General features: G+C 30.8%; 1 protein-coding gene and 1 pseudogene across 1 annotated transcript; one reads left to right on the top strand and one right to left on the bottom strand.

Moving 5' to 3' along the window:
- Positions 1–10,129: 10,129 nt before the first annotated feature.
- LOC139481618 (uncharacterized) lies at positions 10,130–12,079 on the bottom strand (annotated as a pseudogene).
- Positions 12,080–17,001: 4,922 nt separating this feature from the next.
- On the top strand, positions 17,002–17,481 carry LOC139483159 (GTPase IMAP family member 7-like). The gene has a single exon (XM_071267194.1). It carries the CDS (start codon positions 17,002–17,004, stop codon positions 17,479–17,481), a length of 480 nt encoding a protein of 159 aa, XP_071123295.1.
- Positions 17,482–18,846: the final 1,365 nt, after the last annotated feature.

The following is an 18,846-nucleotide window of genomic DNA, read 5'->3' as shown; positions in this document are numbered from 1 at the left end:
CATGTGTACAGATGATGGACATAAAGATTTAAATGAAACATATGAAAAGAATATATCTGCGAAACAATGATGAATATTTGATGAGAAGATTTCGATTTAATTGCACCTTTTTAGTAAGAAGATATCTTCATTTCGAGAATGAACATTTCAAAGAATAATTTTTTAATACATGCAATAGAAGACTTAAAAAAGAATAGTTATTTTAGAAGCTAATGTTAGTTTTGAACGAATGGCTTGGAACTTGTTCATCAATCAGAAAGCTATACTTTTGATTGATGTTTGTTTTTATTTGAAGTCCAATTGGCCTATGTTTTTTACCATCTTTTGAAGGATAAACTTTTAGGAAAATCTGTAGAGCTTTACAATGCTATTTGATGTTTGAAATATTGATCTTTTGAATAACCTAAATTTGAAGTTCATGTACTGTTAAATTTTACTTTAAATCTACATGAACATGTCATCACCTTCTTGAATAGGTTAATATGTGAAAAGACTCAAGAACAATAATGACTGTCATAAGTTGAAAGTATAAAGTTTCAAAATTATATGCAAACTGTATATTAGCTAGACACAAAAAACTAAAGAAAATTGATGACGACTAACTTGTATTATAAAACACAAAACAAAACAAAAAAAAACCCAAAAAAAACAGAACATTTGTGGCATATTAGAAACATGTCTACATTTATTTGTAATCACTAACATTTAGCCATGTCCAAAACAAATTATTTGCAAATATACCGAACTCGTAGAAATTTGAAAAGAGGGCAATTCATTAAGCATAACAAATATAAAAGGCCAATACTATTTACATGGTAGATATCAAATAGTATACACACTAAGTTATATACTTATCAATTATGTGCGTACTAACGGCAAGGTTACCAACGACTGTTCCCTCGTATTTACAAACTTCAAGATGATAATACGTTAACAAAGGTTATTTTTTTTGTTTCAGACTCCCATTTGTATGCATTCATTTTAAATATCATAACAACCATGACAACCAACTTGTGTGTTTTTTTTTTTTTTTTCTGTATAGCAATATTACATAGATTGCAGAGTTACACGCACTTTATATTTAGGTCAGAAACGGAATTATACTAAAATAAAATTATATCAAAAGATCCGGTTTGTCGAGGTTTGCACGGTATAATTCCGTTTTAATTGACAAGTATGCATTGAGATTAGAGACACATCAATAGTTTTGCTATTTATGACGCCTTAAAAAGAATGCTTCAAAGTTACTAATTACTTAACAGTTCCTTGTTTCAGGTATGATTTATTTTGATACTTCCAAATACATTCCTTTTTAGGTGTGATAAATATGTAGACGTAAGGTTAATTAACCTGTTTGGAAGAATAAAATAATGAAAATCAAAATTTTGTTTATTGATGAAAATAGCTTCCTGATTCAGAAATAAGTTTAGAACTTACCAACTTTACGCTAACGCGTTGCAGAGGGGTTTCGTTGACAACTACATCAACTTTAATAATTCATGAATGATATTTACCTACTGTACCAGACCAGTGAGTTTCTTAGATTCTGCAACTGTCTCTTTATGTAAAATCTTTAAAAAATCCCCCTCTTCGGATTTGTAAAACTGAAAGTTTTCTTCGGTACTTTCCTACCATGTATTTCTTGTAAATGCATCAGTATATTTCTCTTTGTTTTTGGTGGTACATTCCTTACAATTTTACAATCAAGTTAAAAATTTATCATGGCAATTTAATGACACCTGTTTATCAGGAAAAACTAAATCTGACCTAGTTTTTATACTACAATTAACTATAATTTTTTTTTAATCGTTAATCAAAGTTACAAGTGGAGAAAACAGGTAGGTTTAATATTACAGTTGGTTTTTTTGGGGGGGGGGGGGGTGCGTGTTGCTTAGTCTCTATATTTTTCTGTTTTTGTGAACATATACCGCAAATACTCTTTTATCGATACTTATAATATTAATGGATTGATATTAAAAACAGTTTGTTAAAAATCCGACTAAAAGAAAAAGAAAAAAAAAGCCAATGATGTTGCCCTTGTAATGAAATATTCGTAACAAAATGATATTGATAATTGCTAATAATAACTGTTTATTTTTCTACAAAAAAAAAAAAAAAAAACTTCAAAGGAAATGTATAACACAATTTTGTTTTGTAATGAAAATTGTTCAAAAACAGAACTGTTATGGTCATTTATGTTTATATACATATTCTTTTATATCTTTTTCAATAGAAGTTTGAAATTATACGTTTCGATATTCATGATTCTCTGATGTTTTTAATTTTGAGAATTAAATGTAAATGTTGTAAATCGATATTCGATAGTTGGTCTTTAAATTCATTTGTTTACTTGTCACGGGTATATCTATAGCTTGCAATTACATATTCTAAAGATAGGTATATATTGTTCAAAATTGATATTGTTTTTGTTTGTGTCTTTGATAAATTGTTGCAAACATGAACAAATATCGTAGATCTCGTTGTATCGGTACTCATATGAATAAATATCATGAATTCATAGAACATTAACCTTTTGGACTATTTTAAATATCGGGTTATTTCTGAAACTAATTTACATACTTTTGATTGTTTAACCCTGTATGCTAACATTGCCCATGTGAAATTTTAGAGTTGTTTGTATAAACATTGAACGACAAAAATATGTGACGTATAAATTTTTCTTTAAAATTGTAACACGAAGATGACTGTTGTACCCATATTTTGAGTATTTTATTCATTAAATCTGTTTAGTTCACATATCATTGTAAATGTAACGGAATATGACGACACTATCGTACAAAGTGAGAGGTTTATCACTATAAAACCAGACTAAATCCACCATTTTCTACATTTGAAAATGCCTGTACCTAGTCAAAATATGACAGTTGTTGTCCATTCGTCTTTTTTGTGTTTTGTCATTTGATGTTTGTCATGTGATTAGGGACTTCACGATTTGATTTTTCCCTGAGTATTTTAGTGATTTTACTTTTTACACATTCATAAAATTAATATCAAAATAATTGAAAGATAAATACACGTTGTTTCTACTTCCAAATATTATGTTCATATTTTCAATAACAACATTCTCAATGTTTTAAAGTCTAGAATGTGATAGGAACTAATTTTAAGTAATAGATTTAAATGTGATATGATTGGTGATGAGACAAATCTCCATAATAGACTAAATGTCATAGAACTATATGTCACAGTACGGCCTTCAACAACGAGCGAGTTCATACCGCTTTGTTAGCTATACATAAACTCTTGAATGACAAATATAACACAATTCAAACGGGTATTTGACAGTCTAATTAATATAAAATAAATCGAACAAAAACCAATATGAAGCTCAACAAAAAACAACCACACAGGCATTACAGGATCCTGATTTTTGACAGACATTGGTGAGATTTATCATGTTAGCAGGATCCCAATCCTCCCCCTTACCAGGGACAGTGTTGTAACAGTGTAATATAAGAACGAACTATGAAAATCAGTTTAATAATGCTGAACTCATCAGGTGGATACAAATAGAAAAATACCAGACACAAACACGAAGTTGACATGGAAGGGTACTTGTACAACAAAAAACACCAAAAAGACACAAAAAATAGATCTTAAAATGTACTCCCAATTACTGACAGCTAGTTCAAAGCTACTAACAACTTATGATAAAAAAGAATGCATCTAAGAGAAAATATCAATCAGTACAGATTTAATATTCAATATATTTAGCGCAGAGACGTCATAAACGGTCTGAGAAAAAGGGGACCTTGTACTATGCCACAAACATTTTTTTTTATTGAACTGTTGTCTAGATAATGACTTAAGATTTGACCTTCACTCAGAATGTCCCCAACATATTAATAGTTTCGACAATTTGATTGACGATTTAAAATTTATACAAATCATGAAATGCTCCGAGATTCAGTCTTTTTTATGTAAAAGTATTCATAATTTTTTTATGCGACGTAAATTATTTACATAATTTTCAACCATCTTTCATGCGACATAAATTGTTTACTTACATTTTGAACAGTGAATAATTATTTTAATTCATTCTGTGTATTTACATTATGCATATCAGTTGATTTATTTTCCCGCAATATCTTAATGTAGATATCTAATATATGTGTGAAGTTCTATAAACATGTAAAGTAAATATTTTTTACAAAACATTTTTGAACATTTTTTACTTAATAAGTTTTATTCATCATGTTGAAAATACTCTTAAATCATAGTTATTTGTTTAAAAAAATATAGTATTTCAAAGTATCGATGGCTTTTTAAGAACATGTATACATATTTTGTACAATGTGTCTCATAAGCCAAATGATATGGCTGTGTATTAATAGTTTTGTGTATGTTTTAATTTGTTGTATAATATGTGTGTCATCCAATATGTGACACAATAATAAAATAGATTATTATTATTATCTTTTTCATGCCAAGTATCGACATATTGATTTTTCTGTGATATTTTGGTAATGAAAATCAAATGAATTACTTCTGGTAAAGGAGTATGTCCGGTAAAACCCCTTTTTAGCCTCAAAATATAGCAGTTTTACAAAATTGTTAAAATGTAAACTTTCAGTTATCTTATGAAGAGTAGAATGCTATGTTTTTGTCATTTTTTTTATTTAACAAACTATATTGGCTACTCTGTTTGAATTTAACCAGCTTTAGACAAAATTAATACCTTATTAATTAATAACGGCTCTAACGCAGCAGCACAAATGAAGGTTCCGAGGTTGAAAGCCATTGTAAATTTTGTTGAAAATTAGTATTTCTCTTTATTTATCAAAACCTTCAACATGTGCAACTGTTTTTATTCAAACCTATGTAAACCACAATGATCCTGAATTATTTGTTTTAAAACTATGAAAAGAAAAGTCGGGGTTAGCGGGCAAAATTTATAATGATTATGCATGGATAAAACAAGGTTACTGAACATCTTACCAAATTTTCAAAAACAAGGGATGCGACCATTCTTAACACTTTTGGGTCATTGGTATCAACCGCCTTTTTTATATATATAAATGAACAATTTCAGTGTCATTTTGTTGAAGAATTGTCTCATTGGCAATCATATCACATATCCCTTTTATCACAGTAGCATGGGTTCGAATCCCGGCGAGGGAAGAACCAAAAATTTGCGAAAGCAAATTTACAGATCTAACATTGTTGGGTTGATGTTTAGACGAGTTGTATATACATTATGTACACAGCCATGTATCACCATCATTGATGGCGATCCGATGGATACATCTGTTGTAGGGTTGTCACTGACTCAGACGTATATATTCCTTTTATATATAAGCATGCACAAATAATAACAAACTAAGATGTACTATTTAAAAATCATTGTTACAATATATATCTTTTTTCTTAATATATACTTCAGGCGCAAACCAAAATGTCAAATTATCCTAATAAACTTCACATTAGAAATAATCTGCTACAGATGTTTCGAACGGTGCTGTAGGGGGAACAAGTCCTTTTCGTATAAGTCTGTTTATTTTCAATTTAGTGTGTACATTTATAAACTGATTTATTTCGCATTTTTCCCTAGTAAAAAAAGAGAGAGTTTTTATACATTAAGGATGTTCGCTTGTCATGTTTTGGAATTGTTGTCAGATTTTCGGAAACCTCTTGTTTTATCCATTTGAATCCCTAAAAATGTTTGCCCATTGACCTCCAATTTTCTTTTTATAAATCTTTTGCATTTATAATTATAAGCCATTTGTAAAAGTCTTATCAAATTGAATTTATTTTTTAATAGTTTATGAGAACTTAAACTTGTCAATGATAAAGCTAAGAAAAATCAAGAGAGAACATTTTCCCGCCAACATTTTAATATCTCGAAAACAAGCACATTGACCTCTATATATTTTTTTGCTTTTTTGTTTCCTCAATTAATCCCCGATCAATATATAGTAGTGTTATGAAAAGCTATTTATTTTGAAACTGAGTAGCGAACTTCCTTAAATATTTGCAAACAAAAGTTTCATATTGTATGATTTCAATACGACACCTGGTATCAAAAAACTAAAAGATAAAACATTTATTGAACAAATATTTTTTTTTTATCAGCAATTAAAAGCTACTCTTACTAACAAGGTATAATAACATGACAGATGCCATTCAGAACATTTGAGTGATAATTATATGGTTTTTTTAAACGCATAATTATTAGAAAAAAATACAGATACATGAGATCACATTCTTGCAACCTTACAATTTAATAACTTATGTGGGAATCGTAGTATATAAGTCTTTCAATGAATATATGACTGAGATCATTTTCTGTTTACCCTTTTGTATGCACATTCGTTTGCTACATTGTGAATTTGTTAGAATTATTTCGTCAGTTCAGTTTTATCTTAACGTGTTCTTATTCAGTTTTAGCTGTTGGACGTCTATTTCTTAAATAACCATTTTTCTTCTTTTTGTGTTGCTCAACTTCTTTTGTTAAATAACGAATATACCTGTATTACTCGTTATTAAGGGATTTTGATAAAGACGCATTATAGCATGGAACAATATATCATGAGAGACCCGAACCAAGCAAGATTGAAAAGATGTAAGATTTCTAACATTTTCAAAATCTGTCAAATTTGAACTGTTTTTTTTTATAGTCCCAACAATTTTTTTTAATTAAAAACTCTTTCTCTTTAACGGTTCGTATGACTAATGACTTATTCATATCTCATGATGATTTCGACACTTAAGGAGGCTCGAGGGTATACAAATTTCAGAAAAAATACACATTTTTTTGTTCATCACACATTTCATATATAACTTTATTAGTTTTTACTTTATCATGTGGTAAAAACATCATTAAAAAGTATCAATTCGTTTTGTCCGTAGATGACTTTTAACATGTATATATTATTGAAAAAGCTCCAAATTATCTCTCTTTGGTGCATAAATGCCATTTTTTGCCTTAGAATTGGAATATCTTTTTTAACTCATCAGAGACCTATATTTTTTGTTTTCATTTTCAAATAAGCTGTACTTAAACTAAACTATTGTAAAATTTGAGCGATTTCTGTGATTCACTTTTTTTTTAATTTCGATATTACCTTTATTTTTCCTATTAGTTCAACAGAAAAAAAGTACATTTAAAAAATGTATGCTTCTTTCGAAGGCAGATTGTGAGCGTAAATGAACGGTGACCTCATTTTCTTATTTTATTTTTCTATTAAGTATAAGATAAAGCTCATTTATAGAAAATATAGAGAAATCCTATGTTACGGGAAAAACATGATTAAACCCCGCGAGCCCCTTTAAACACAAGTATTCGTGACCACTTTTCAACTTTGTTATGAATTGTAAAAGACCTTTTTTGAACTACAATACTTTTTTTTTTCAAATGAAGACTTATTTTTACCATCATCGTCATTATTCATCACGTATACTATTTCTAAAAAGGAAATATTTCATCATGTTGAAAATATATGTACTTGTGTTATTTATATGACGTCACAAATATCATTCAAATTGATTTTAATAAAATAAAAAAACATGTCAATTTGCATTATGTTTTTAAGTGGATAGTTTGGGTGCATGCTTCGACATGAGGCGTGTTATTATATTTAACATATATGACTTGAATATTAGCAAATGACTAATATAAAAAAGATGTGGCATGACTACAAATGAGGCAACTCTCCATAAGAAACCAAGATGACACACTTATTAACAACTATAGTTCACTATGCGGCTTTCAACTATGAACAATGCCCATACCACATAGTCAGCTATAAAAGACCCCGAAATTACAATGTAAAACAATTGAAACGAGAAAACTAACGGCAACATTTATGTATTAAAATCGAATGAAATATACATGTGCAACACATAGACAAACGAAAACAACAGTATAATATGTTATAAGCACATTTAGATATTATGTACGCTAAGGAGTTAAACAGTTCTATAATGTCGATCCTTGTAGTAAAGATATTGTGTTTGATAAACTAAAAGAGGGACGAAAGATACCAAAGGGACAGTTAAACTCATAAATCTAAAACAAACTGACAACGCCATGGCTAAAAATGAAAAAGACAAACAGAAAAACAATAGCACACATGACACAACATATAAAACTAAAGAATAAACAACACGAACCCCACCAAAAACTAGGGGTGATCTCAGGTGCTCCGGAAGAGTAAGCAGATCCTGCTCCACATGTGGCACCCGTCGTGTTGCTTATGTGATTACAAATCCGGTAAATAGTCTAATTCGGTAGGTCACATTCATGAAAGGGAAGGGGATTGTAGTTACGACGTAAGGAACATATCCGATATCATTTGTGAAACGGTTATTCCATAACGGTCAACCAACTAAACTTCAAGTGATTCATACTTTTATCTAACTCTACATCAACTTCGTTTTGATATACAATATTCAACTGTGTCACCTTAATCAGGAACCATTAATCTTATTTTATTTCTCAGTTAAAGATATTAACAAGTCCAGCAGATTACACAGATGTATTGTCTATAATTATTAAAAACATAAAGACGAATAAGAAGTCAGCAGTATTTTTTCTATGTTGATGTCATTGTATAAAAGGACAAGTAGTAGATCGTTTTACTAAGAGGAATCCTTGCATAAGTGAAGAGGAACATTAAATCAATGTAAGTTCTTTTATCATATAGTTTTACGTGTTTTCACAATTATATTTAAACTTTTAAAAATATGTTGACAGCACAGATTGGGGCAAAGCTATCATGTACAGTCATTTGACAGTAATTCAACTTGCCTATCAGTGATTTGGTCAAAATTTAGCTGCAACAGGTTTAAGAACTGGTTCGACTAGTTTTTAGATCACAGTCAATTACAAAAGCAAAATTGGTCGTAGGAATATGTTTATTCTTATTGCAAGATGTTTTCTTTTTATTCAAAATATCAAAGGGTCAAATCTGTCTAGCAAAACAAAAATATTTGACTGTATCAATCAAAATTGACCATATTTCTACTTGTTTATCAATGTCTTATAGGCGGGTATCATTAATCAGTATATGTGTTAACCAAGGATGGATTGCTTAACACACACACTGACTAACAAATTGTGTCCATATCAACTTTAAGTGACATCATTTATTATTAGAGCATCACCAAGATCTGTAGTTTTCATATCCGAAAGTAAGGGACAAATTAAGGTGCATTTAATTTTTCAGTTTATCTATTAATTAATAAACCAAAAACACTGCAACCAGCTGTACATAACAATTAGGAAGGTCAGCATGTCCTCCTTTTATTCAAAAATAATATTGAACAATTACCGAATTATACTATTTAAGGGTTTGTAATAACATGAGCAACACGACGGGTGCCACATGTGGGGCAGGATCTGCTTACCCTTCCGGAGCACCTGATACCCCAGTTTTTGGTAGTGTTCGTGTTTCTTAGTCTTTAGTCACAATATTGAGTGTTGTGTTCTATCATTTGTCTGTTTGTCTTATTTTTTTATCCAGGCGTTGTCAGTTTTTTTTCGATCTATGGATTGACACTCTGTCTGGTATTTTTCGCCCCACCGTAGCTGATGTGACTACTCGATATTTTTTAGACATTGTACGATTGTACGATCTGTTGTCGCCAAGGATGAAAAAATTAATTTCTACAAAAGCAAAATAAATGTTGTAACTTGGTTAGATTTCTTTCCACTAATTGCCCTGCTTCACATTCTTGCTAAAGAAAATCTTAAACTTCAGTAGAAAATCTTACAAATTTTCGTTCTTTTCTTAAGGTCCATCCCATGTCTTCTGATGAGGTTCCTACTGTGTCTCTGTCTGACGTATTACTAAAATTGATAGTATTATGAAAGTTGACATTACAAGTTTCTACCCAACGCTTCCTTACTTTGTCATATTTGGAAAGTCCATTTATGAGGTGTTTTCTACTACTTTAATGGGTTTCATTGTCATGACATGATAAAAAAGTGGCACAAAGCCAGGTTCAGGACATTAAAAAATATCAGACTCTTGATGATTGGCTGTTGTTGAATTGTCTTTTGATTTTATTGCCCCATAAGTGGCTCTTGGTTCACTAAATTTTTTTATAACATTTAATTCTGTTTCAACTTGCTCTTGCCGTAGCACGGATGACCTTCGAATTTTTTGCCAATTCCAATATTGTAAGAATTTCAAACAAGAATATCCCCATCTTGAAACTCTAAGTTTGAAAAACTGTTCACACCCTTAAATCTATGGCTTGTCATCTCTTGTTTGGAAGTATCCACATCAGCAACTGCGCATTGACACCCAGTGACACCAGCTCCACTCATAATTGGCTTTTGCAGCCTGCATTTCTTCTGCTGATGAAATATTATTGCCTGAAAAGACAAACATTTTCATTTTGGAACGCATATGGGCTATTTTCGCATCAAAGAAGCTTTTCCCAGACTGTGCCTCACTATAGTCGTACCTCAGTATCTTCAAACCTGGAATAAAATCACAAATACTAAAGAAAAAATGTCAATTGTTCAGGATTGAAATTAAAAATCTGATAAACATTATTGTTGTTTTTATTTTATTAATCAATATCAGATAGCCTTTAACCTCTAATATTATTAAACTTAATAAAACACATTATGACTTTGATGGAGAGTTGTGTCATTGGCACTCATACCACATCTTATTATTTATATTTACCTTTGCAAGATTTGCAGTTTGACATTTTGATAAGTGCAAGCATGCCTTAATTCATATTTTATGTTACTTGTTTTTATAGGTACTAAAATATTTAATTCTTTATTTAACATGATTATTTAAAAACCTCACCAATACCATGCCTAAAGAAGAAACTTCAGATCTGTTTTCTAATCTTAGTTTTTTTTAAATAAAAAAATAAGAGGTAGTTAAGTGTGTCTCGTCAGACAGCATCTCTGGCACTAGTTTATTTAACCAGTGTTCATGTGTTTTCCTCAAAATTTCCAAACTTTTACAGGTTTTTCAGATTGGGTTGCACAGAAGAACAACAAATCTATTGTTTTATTTGGACATATAAAAACTTCACTATTTACCTGTTCTTTGACTTATTCAATATAAACTGAGCCACAAACACCCACAATGGTAGCAACTTGCATTATCGCTACGCATAAAAACCTCCTCTATATCCGGCATTTGCTTCTTAATGGTCATCAATGTATTTTCTATGATGGATGCCACAGCAAACAGATCTTGACGTACCCCGTCAAAAAGATGAGCATATGCCCTGTGCTGAAATTAATATAAATATCTATAAAAGCATGATCTGTATAATGTATCATAAGATAAAACTTCAAATTGTTGCATAAATTGTTTAATTTCTTCTTTAAAGAAAAGAAAATTTTTAATATCTAAATATGATTATTTGTCTAGTGTTATTACATTTTGTATCTATTTTATGAATTCATGGAACAGTCATATCATATTCTTTTTAAATCATACAAATGATCAAGTTCAGTTTAACTTGCAAAATTGATAACAATAGTGGTAAGTACATTGCATAGATGCAAAGGACAAACAGTATTATAACTAATTGATACCGTGTTTGGTATATAGTTTACATGAAAATTTAGAGATCATTTTTTTTTATATGATAATTTTTTGAAGAGATTAATATGGTCCTTAAATGTTTTTCAGTTGCATGCATGTATATTTGTCATGCTTAAAGAAGTAAAGATATTGAATTATAAAAAAAAATGCTTCTGGAATAAAGTTTAACCATGACAAGTTTTAAAAAGATCAAGTTCAAATATTGTTTTGGTCTGAAAAAACAAAATATTGCATTATAATAATCATTAATCATGTTAATTACATGCAATGTATTATTTTCTGGTTTGAAAATAGCTACACTGACCAATTCAGACCTTTCTGGCCGAAGAAATCAGACTGTTTTTCCCTGTAACGCATTGGCAAAAACTTCATTGCCCAATCCATAACTAGTAATAGTTGATGCGGTTCCAGTGACTCCATGAGCTTCAGTCTTGCTTCATCTTGTTTTTTTTTGTCCGCAGTTGGTGAGCTTTCCATTGCTTGACATTATTTATATCTATTGTTGTTGTTCTGTATAAATCATCCTTGGATTCTTCATCTAAAACAGAAGAAGTGTAAAAAGAATATGATATTAATTTTCGAGTGTTTTCTTTTAAATTGAAAAGTGGTGGGGGTTGGGAATTGCATAATCTTTTTGAAAGCGGTTTTTACTGTCCATGATAAAATTGTTTCCCTCTAGCCAAAATTGGAAAATTAATTGTCAAATTGACTATATACAGTATATAAACAAGAGGCTCTCAAGAGCCTGAATCGCTCACCTGTAACTTTTTTGCTAAAATCTCTCATCAATGATTATTTTACTTTATATTCCATATCTATATTTAAAAGGGAGATACAGTTTTCTGTTATGAGAATGGAGAAGAGGGATGGGTGAAATGAGATAGTGGGTGGGAGAAAGGAAAATAGTGGTGGAAGAAGGGATAAGACCACCCCTATCCTCCCTCATATTTGGTAGATGCAAACTAAAGTTAGAGAATAGAAAAGACAAATTTAGCAATTTTTATTTTACGCCAAATAAAACAATACTGTGACATATGCAGTGAATTACGTCACGATGACATACCAATCACTACATTCACTGGTGGTAAGCGGATGGTCGTAACTAAAAGTTACGACCATCTGAATATGGGAGACAACTCTAGGGATAAGTTTTTCTTTTCCGATTTTCGTGCAGTAAAAGGTTCATTTGAGTCAAACCGCTTGTCTCATATACACATATCGTGAGTGCATTCTTATTGAAACCAAATTTGATACATAAAATCCTTCCACGTTTCGTTAAATGGTCATTCAAAAATTCGAGCATGATGGTCGTAACTTTAACTTATGATGGTCGTAATGTCAACTATAGTATCTTGGATGATGGTCGTAACCGACACAAGATGGTCGTAACTTTGAAAGATGACCGTAACTCATGTATTTAGACGAACTTTTATCAAGCTATTTTAAAAGTACTGTGCACATGCATAACCATGTTAATAAACTCAGTTGTTATATAAAGTTTACTACAAAAAATATTATTTCATTTGTTACTCTGATAATGGTATGCAGAAATTCATTTAAAGAATTATCAATCATACATTTTTGATATGTTCCAAACGACCATCATTTAGGAGAAACAGTGAAAACTAATCAACTCGCATTAAGCCAAATAGTATGTTAGGGTTGAGTATAAATATATTTTTACTGTACGTTAAGGCATAAAATTATTGAATATTTGCTTTCAGATTTTTTTATATTTACGACATTTTATTTCCTGCAATCATGTCGGCAGATGAAATTATTGAACGTACAATTTTGAACAATCTTCTTTAATTTTTAATCAGCTATTGCAGTTTTTATAAACCCCTGGCTTTCAAATATTCGGCTTTTGGTGAATCATGATTAATGAAAATCCACAAATGCCTGGTGTTTTTATCGTGTTGTCTTTATTTTTTATCGATTGCATGACGATCTTGCGGTATATCATTGATAATTGTTCTAAGTATTGGTTTAGAATAAAAACTTAATCCATATATGGTGTCGCAATGAACATTGTGTTAACCTACAAAGTATGAATAAGGTTGAGATATTTTACAATGCTACACGCGTTGAATTTAAGAGTAAGATCAAATATCAGTAGTTTGTAGACAGGCTTGTAGCAAGGATAATATTACAAGGTAGAACTAAATGTACTGCGGCAAATATTACATACATATATGCAGGTATATATTTTACAATGATACACGCTTTGAATTTAAGAGTAAGATCAAATATCAGTAGTTTATAGCCAGCCTTGTAGCTAAGATAATATTACAAGGTAGAACTAAATGTACTGCGGCAACTATCACATACATATGTATGTTGAAAATAATATGTATGTTATATGTTTATATTGTATGAATGTACTCAGATTTAAAAGACCAGCACGCTGAGTTGATCTTTTAAATATTATCCTGGCTACAAGCTATGTATGAATACTGTTTGCTGAAGTCCTTTTGCTGAAATTCAAAAAAAAAATAACATTATCATCAGCATATAGTAAACAATGTGAATTGCTGACCCCCATATTCTTTAGAAAGAAGTTTAAGGATCCATACTGTGAAGGATTTTTTTTTAACTCGTGTAGCAATTTTGACTCTAAATATGCCTCCTCTAGTAGTGGAAAGATGATCCCAAATTGTCAAGCCTGTGCCAGTATCGGATCATAGACTTTGCAATGACAAAATACAGAGTGAATCTACCGAGTTAAGAAAGATTGGCAAAGTGTGTTTCTCTTTTGGTAACACCAAGTAAAAAGTAAAATCACAAAAATACTGAACTTAGAGGAAGATCAATTGGGAAAGTCCCTAATCACATGGCAAAATCAAATAACAAAACGCATCAAAAACGAATGGACAAGAACTGTCATATTCCTGACTTGGTACAGGCATTTTCAAATGTAGAAAATGGTGGATTAAACCTGGTTCTATAGCGCTAACCCTCTCACTTTAATGACAGTCTCATCAATTTCCGATATTTTTACATTGATGCGTTAAATAAACAGACACAATAAATATAATAGTCAAAATATGGGTACATCAGTCATCATCGTTTAACAATTTTAAAAGGAACAATTTAACAGAACACAAAAACATCTACTATCTACGAACACATTTATTGATTTGAGTTTCTGACGTCAGAAAATTTTTTACGTCACATAAATTTGTCGTTCAATGTGCATACAAACAATTTTAAAATTTTCCTGGGAATGCTAGCATACAGGGTTAAAAAATCAAAAGTATGTAAGAATACATTTAAGAAATAGACCGAGATTTAAACTAGTCCAAAAGTTACATATAGAATTTATAAGAATCCAAATGTTTACAAAATTCAATGCTTAGTAGCATTTCTGAAAGAATCTTTGGATAAGCCTGAAGTTCAAAAAATGGCAAGATCATCAGCATATGTATAGTAAAGAATAGGCTGGTCGTGAATAAACAACAGCTGGATCAGGGGAACTTTTAACACAATCAGGAAGTTCATTTATAAAAATTTTAAACAAATTTGGACCCAAATTGTCTCCCTGTTTTACTCCAACTTTAGATCTAAAGAGATCTCTTACCATACTCTCTAACTATATTCAATAGCTTAAGTTTTATCCCTAGGAGAATGACAGTACCAAAAGCCTTATGGAAATCAACAAAGCAGGCAAACATTCAACCTTCTTTTTAATTACAATACTTATTTATAATAGTTTCTAGAATGAACATATGGTCAGATGGTCGTGTTTTTTTTTGTTTTTTTTTATTTTTTTATTTTTGTAAACCAAATTTGGCTCTCATCAATATTATGATATTTATCTAAGGATTTACAAAGACGTGTATCAAGTATCTTATTAAAAAGGCTTCCACAATGAATCAATAATTGTAATTCCTCGATAGTTATTAAGATCGGACGCATCATTCCCTTTATGAATTGGGAATAAAAACCGTGTGGTCCAGGGTTCATGGCATTTTCCATAAGAAACACAAAGATGTATAACAGATAGCATGGTACCAATAGGCGTATTCAGAATTTTCTAAAACCACGGGTAATAATTATACCTGAACTTCGAATTTGCACCTTATAATCAGCTTGACTATATACCAAATGACAATACGACTTCTCAAAATCCAGGCTAAGAATAAGATGTATGTTGTTTAATTCGATTACGGACCTGCAAATTCGCGGATATGGTCTTGTCTCGATAACGATCCCCATAACATTATTTTGACTCCTTACTTAGGCTCTTTCGACTTAAAGTATCAATTTTAAATTGTAGATTTTCTTTTAAATTCCACCTAGTAGGTACATACTAGTTTTTAAAAAGTTTATCTTTTCATCTTTTCAATACATGCAAAATATAAAGAAAATAAATCAGGATACTGTTATTTCATGTGATGTCAAATTTGTTAAAATCGCCTTTTCTTAATTCGTAACTAAGAATGATCATAACCAGAGCTGTGTGTCAATATGAATTCTCCACTTTTGAGAAATTTATATTGTTATTAAACTTAACAGCTTATAATTAGTTGCCTCTTGGTTGATTTCATACATTATATTTTAAGTAACAGTGACTGGTCTTTTCATTTTGTAATGGTTTTTTTTTTCGATTCGTTCCAATTTTCTTTCCTTTCGCACTTTACAGGTATCCCTCTCTTCACCTCTTTTAGTTTTTATCATTTAGTGAAATCAACTTCACAAATATATCATATAATATATTCATATAACAAAAGACACGTTTAAAACTATTGACTTGTCTTATTAGGTCCTATTTAATAAAGAGTTACGACCATCACAATTTTAAGTTACGACCATCCTGAACATTTTTGTTTTTTTAGTTACGACCATCATGCTCGAATTATTGAATGATCATTTTACGAAAATTGGAATGTTTTTATGTATCAAATTTTGTTTCAATATCAACGCACTGACAATTAGTATGTTTGAGACAAGCGGTTTTACTGAAACATATTTTTAATGCACGAAAATCGGAAAAGAAAAATGTATCCCTAGAGTTGTCTCCCATCTTCGGATGGTCGTAACTTTAAGATAATGATATGATGTCTTCTAATGCCTTTATTTTCTTCATATGACACACCCAAGGCAGAATATGGCACATTAGAAAATTGAAACGTCTTTAAAAGACAGATGTTTGAAAGGTTGAATATGGGAAAAAATTAAAGCAGTACAAATTATACCAAGAAACAGACGTCCCCCCAGCACACTGACTGATAGATGAAACACAAAAAAAATCCACCAACAAGACGAAATCAAGTGCCCCGAAAAGGTAATCAGTCCCGATCCACTAGTGGTCATTGGCAAGTAAAATTCCAGTGATATACTATATTCATGGATATACATTTAATGCAGTAAATACAATTTTCAAGCTTGTTACATAATATCATAATTTCAGATTAATTTAAAGTGGACTGAGAAAAATTCTCCCCTTGCAAATATGGAAGAAAATGCTGAAAGACGAATTTTGCTTATAGGTAAAACTGGGTCCGGTAAAAGTGCAACCGGAAATAATATTCTAAATACAAATGTCTTCCATTCTGCTGTTTCTGGTGAGTCTGTCACTGACAAATGCCAGGTATCACAAGCGACAAGATTTGGAAGAATGATAACAGTAGTACATACTCCAGGACTCTTTGATACTCGATTTACTAATAGAAATATATCAAATGAATTAGTAAAATGTACAGAAACGATTTTACCCGGGCCACATGCTGTTGTACTTGTTACTAGGATAGGAAGATTTACAAAGGAAGAACAAGATACTGTTCAATATTTTGTCGATCATTTTAGAGAGGGCGTATTTAGATATATGATTATTCTTTTTACAAGAAAAGATGAACCTGATGAAGATAATGTCACCCTTCATCAGTTCATAGTTGATTCAACTCCTGAGCTCAAATCATTACAACAGAAATAAAATAATCGCTATATTGCCTTTGATAACAAATCAGCCAATGCGTTGAAAGAAAAACAATGCGCTGAGTTAAATCTTTTGATTAATGAACTGCTATTGGAAAATGATGGAAATTTCTTTACGAACGAAATGCTGTTGGTAGCAGAAAGTAATTTACAAATAAGGTTGATGCGAATTGCCGAAGAAGAAGACGAAAACCAAAACGAAGAAATAAATAAAACAAAACGAAAAGAAAAGAAAGGAATATTAGACAGCAAAATAATAGAAACAAATGAACTTTACTATTTGAAACTGACAAACGAATGGGAGACTGAGGTTAAGAATTTAGAAAGAAGGAATTTAGAAGGAGAAAAAGAACGTCTTGAGAATGAATTGAAAGAAGCTAAACAAAATTTAAACAAATACATTTCATTTGTTATCAGTTTACTACAATAGTGTCGTTTCTTTAGAAACTCAAAAAACAAAAAGTTGCATTGCATTTTAGTCGTGAACAGAGGATACATTATACGCGATTTGTTCTGAAATAAAAGAACTGCATATTATAGAATGTGAGTTTACACAAAAGACGGTATACACGTATATACAGTGGAGATAACTTCTAACCTCTCATATTAGAACTGTAAGGAAAACTGTCATAGAACTGTTCTAACCTGTCCTAGAACAGTTCTACCTAGAACTGTTCTAAGTAGAACTGTCAGAATCAGTTCTAGGTAGATCTGACTAAATCAGTTCTAGGTAGAACTGTCAGGATCAGTTCTAGGGTAGCACTGTCTAAATCAGTTCTAGGTAGAACTGTCCAAATCAGTTCTTACCGTAGAACTGTCAGCAGAACTGACTAAATCAGTCAGGACTGTAGAACAGTTATAAACTGACGTCACTTTAGAATTTAGAAGAAATAAATCACTTCCAATTACTTTGCTATATAATAACAGATTTTCTATATTTCTTTCTGATCATACGTTACATGTACAAATATCGAAGTGAATAGGAGGTTATCCAACTCATCGGAGAAATATTTTTATAAGATTGCATAGGAAACATCATTGTTTACGTTTCTTTGTTCCCCGTTTTTAACAGTCTCTTCATACATGTCATAAATATATCTCTGCATTTAATTCATGGAATTTTAATTAAGAAATAATTGATGCCAGCTATACTTTATTGTAGTTTTAACATGGGTAGGTATTATATTCGTGATTATTTTTGCCAGAGCGATAGCGAGGGCTAAAATAACACGAATATAATGCCTACCCATGTTAAAACTAAAATAAAGTACAGCTGGCATCAATTATTTCGATTCTGATTAGGACAATTACGGTAATTTCTATGTTCGCTGTGTAAGGTGTACAGTATTTGTGTAGGCTCTTC

This window comes from Mytilus edulis, chromosome 7 (assembly GCF_963676685.1).
Source record: "Mytilus edulis chromosome 7, xbMytEdul2.2, whole genome shotgun sequence".
NCBI lineage: Eukaryota > Metazoa > Mollusca > Bivalvia > Mytilida > Mytilidae > Mytilus > Mytilus edulis.
Note: the sequence above shows the minus strand (reverse complement) of the source record. Positions and strands in the feature narration are given on the sequence as shown.

Bases quoted from the DNA above. Each gene is read 5' to 3' on its own strand.
- LOC139483159 (XM_071267194.1), top strand. From the start codon at position 17,002: ATGGAAGAAAATGCTGAAAGACGAATTTTGCTTATAGGTAAAACTGGG.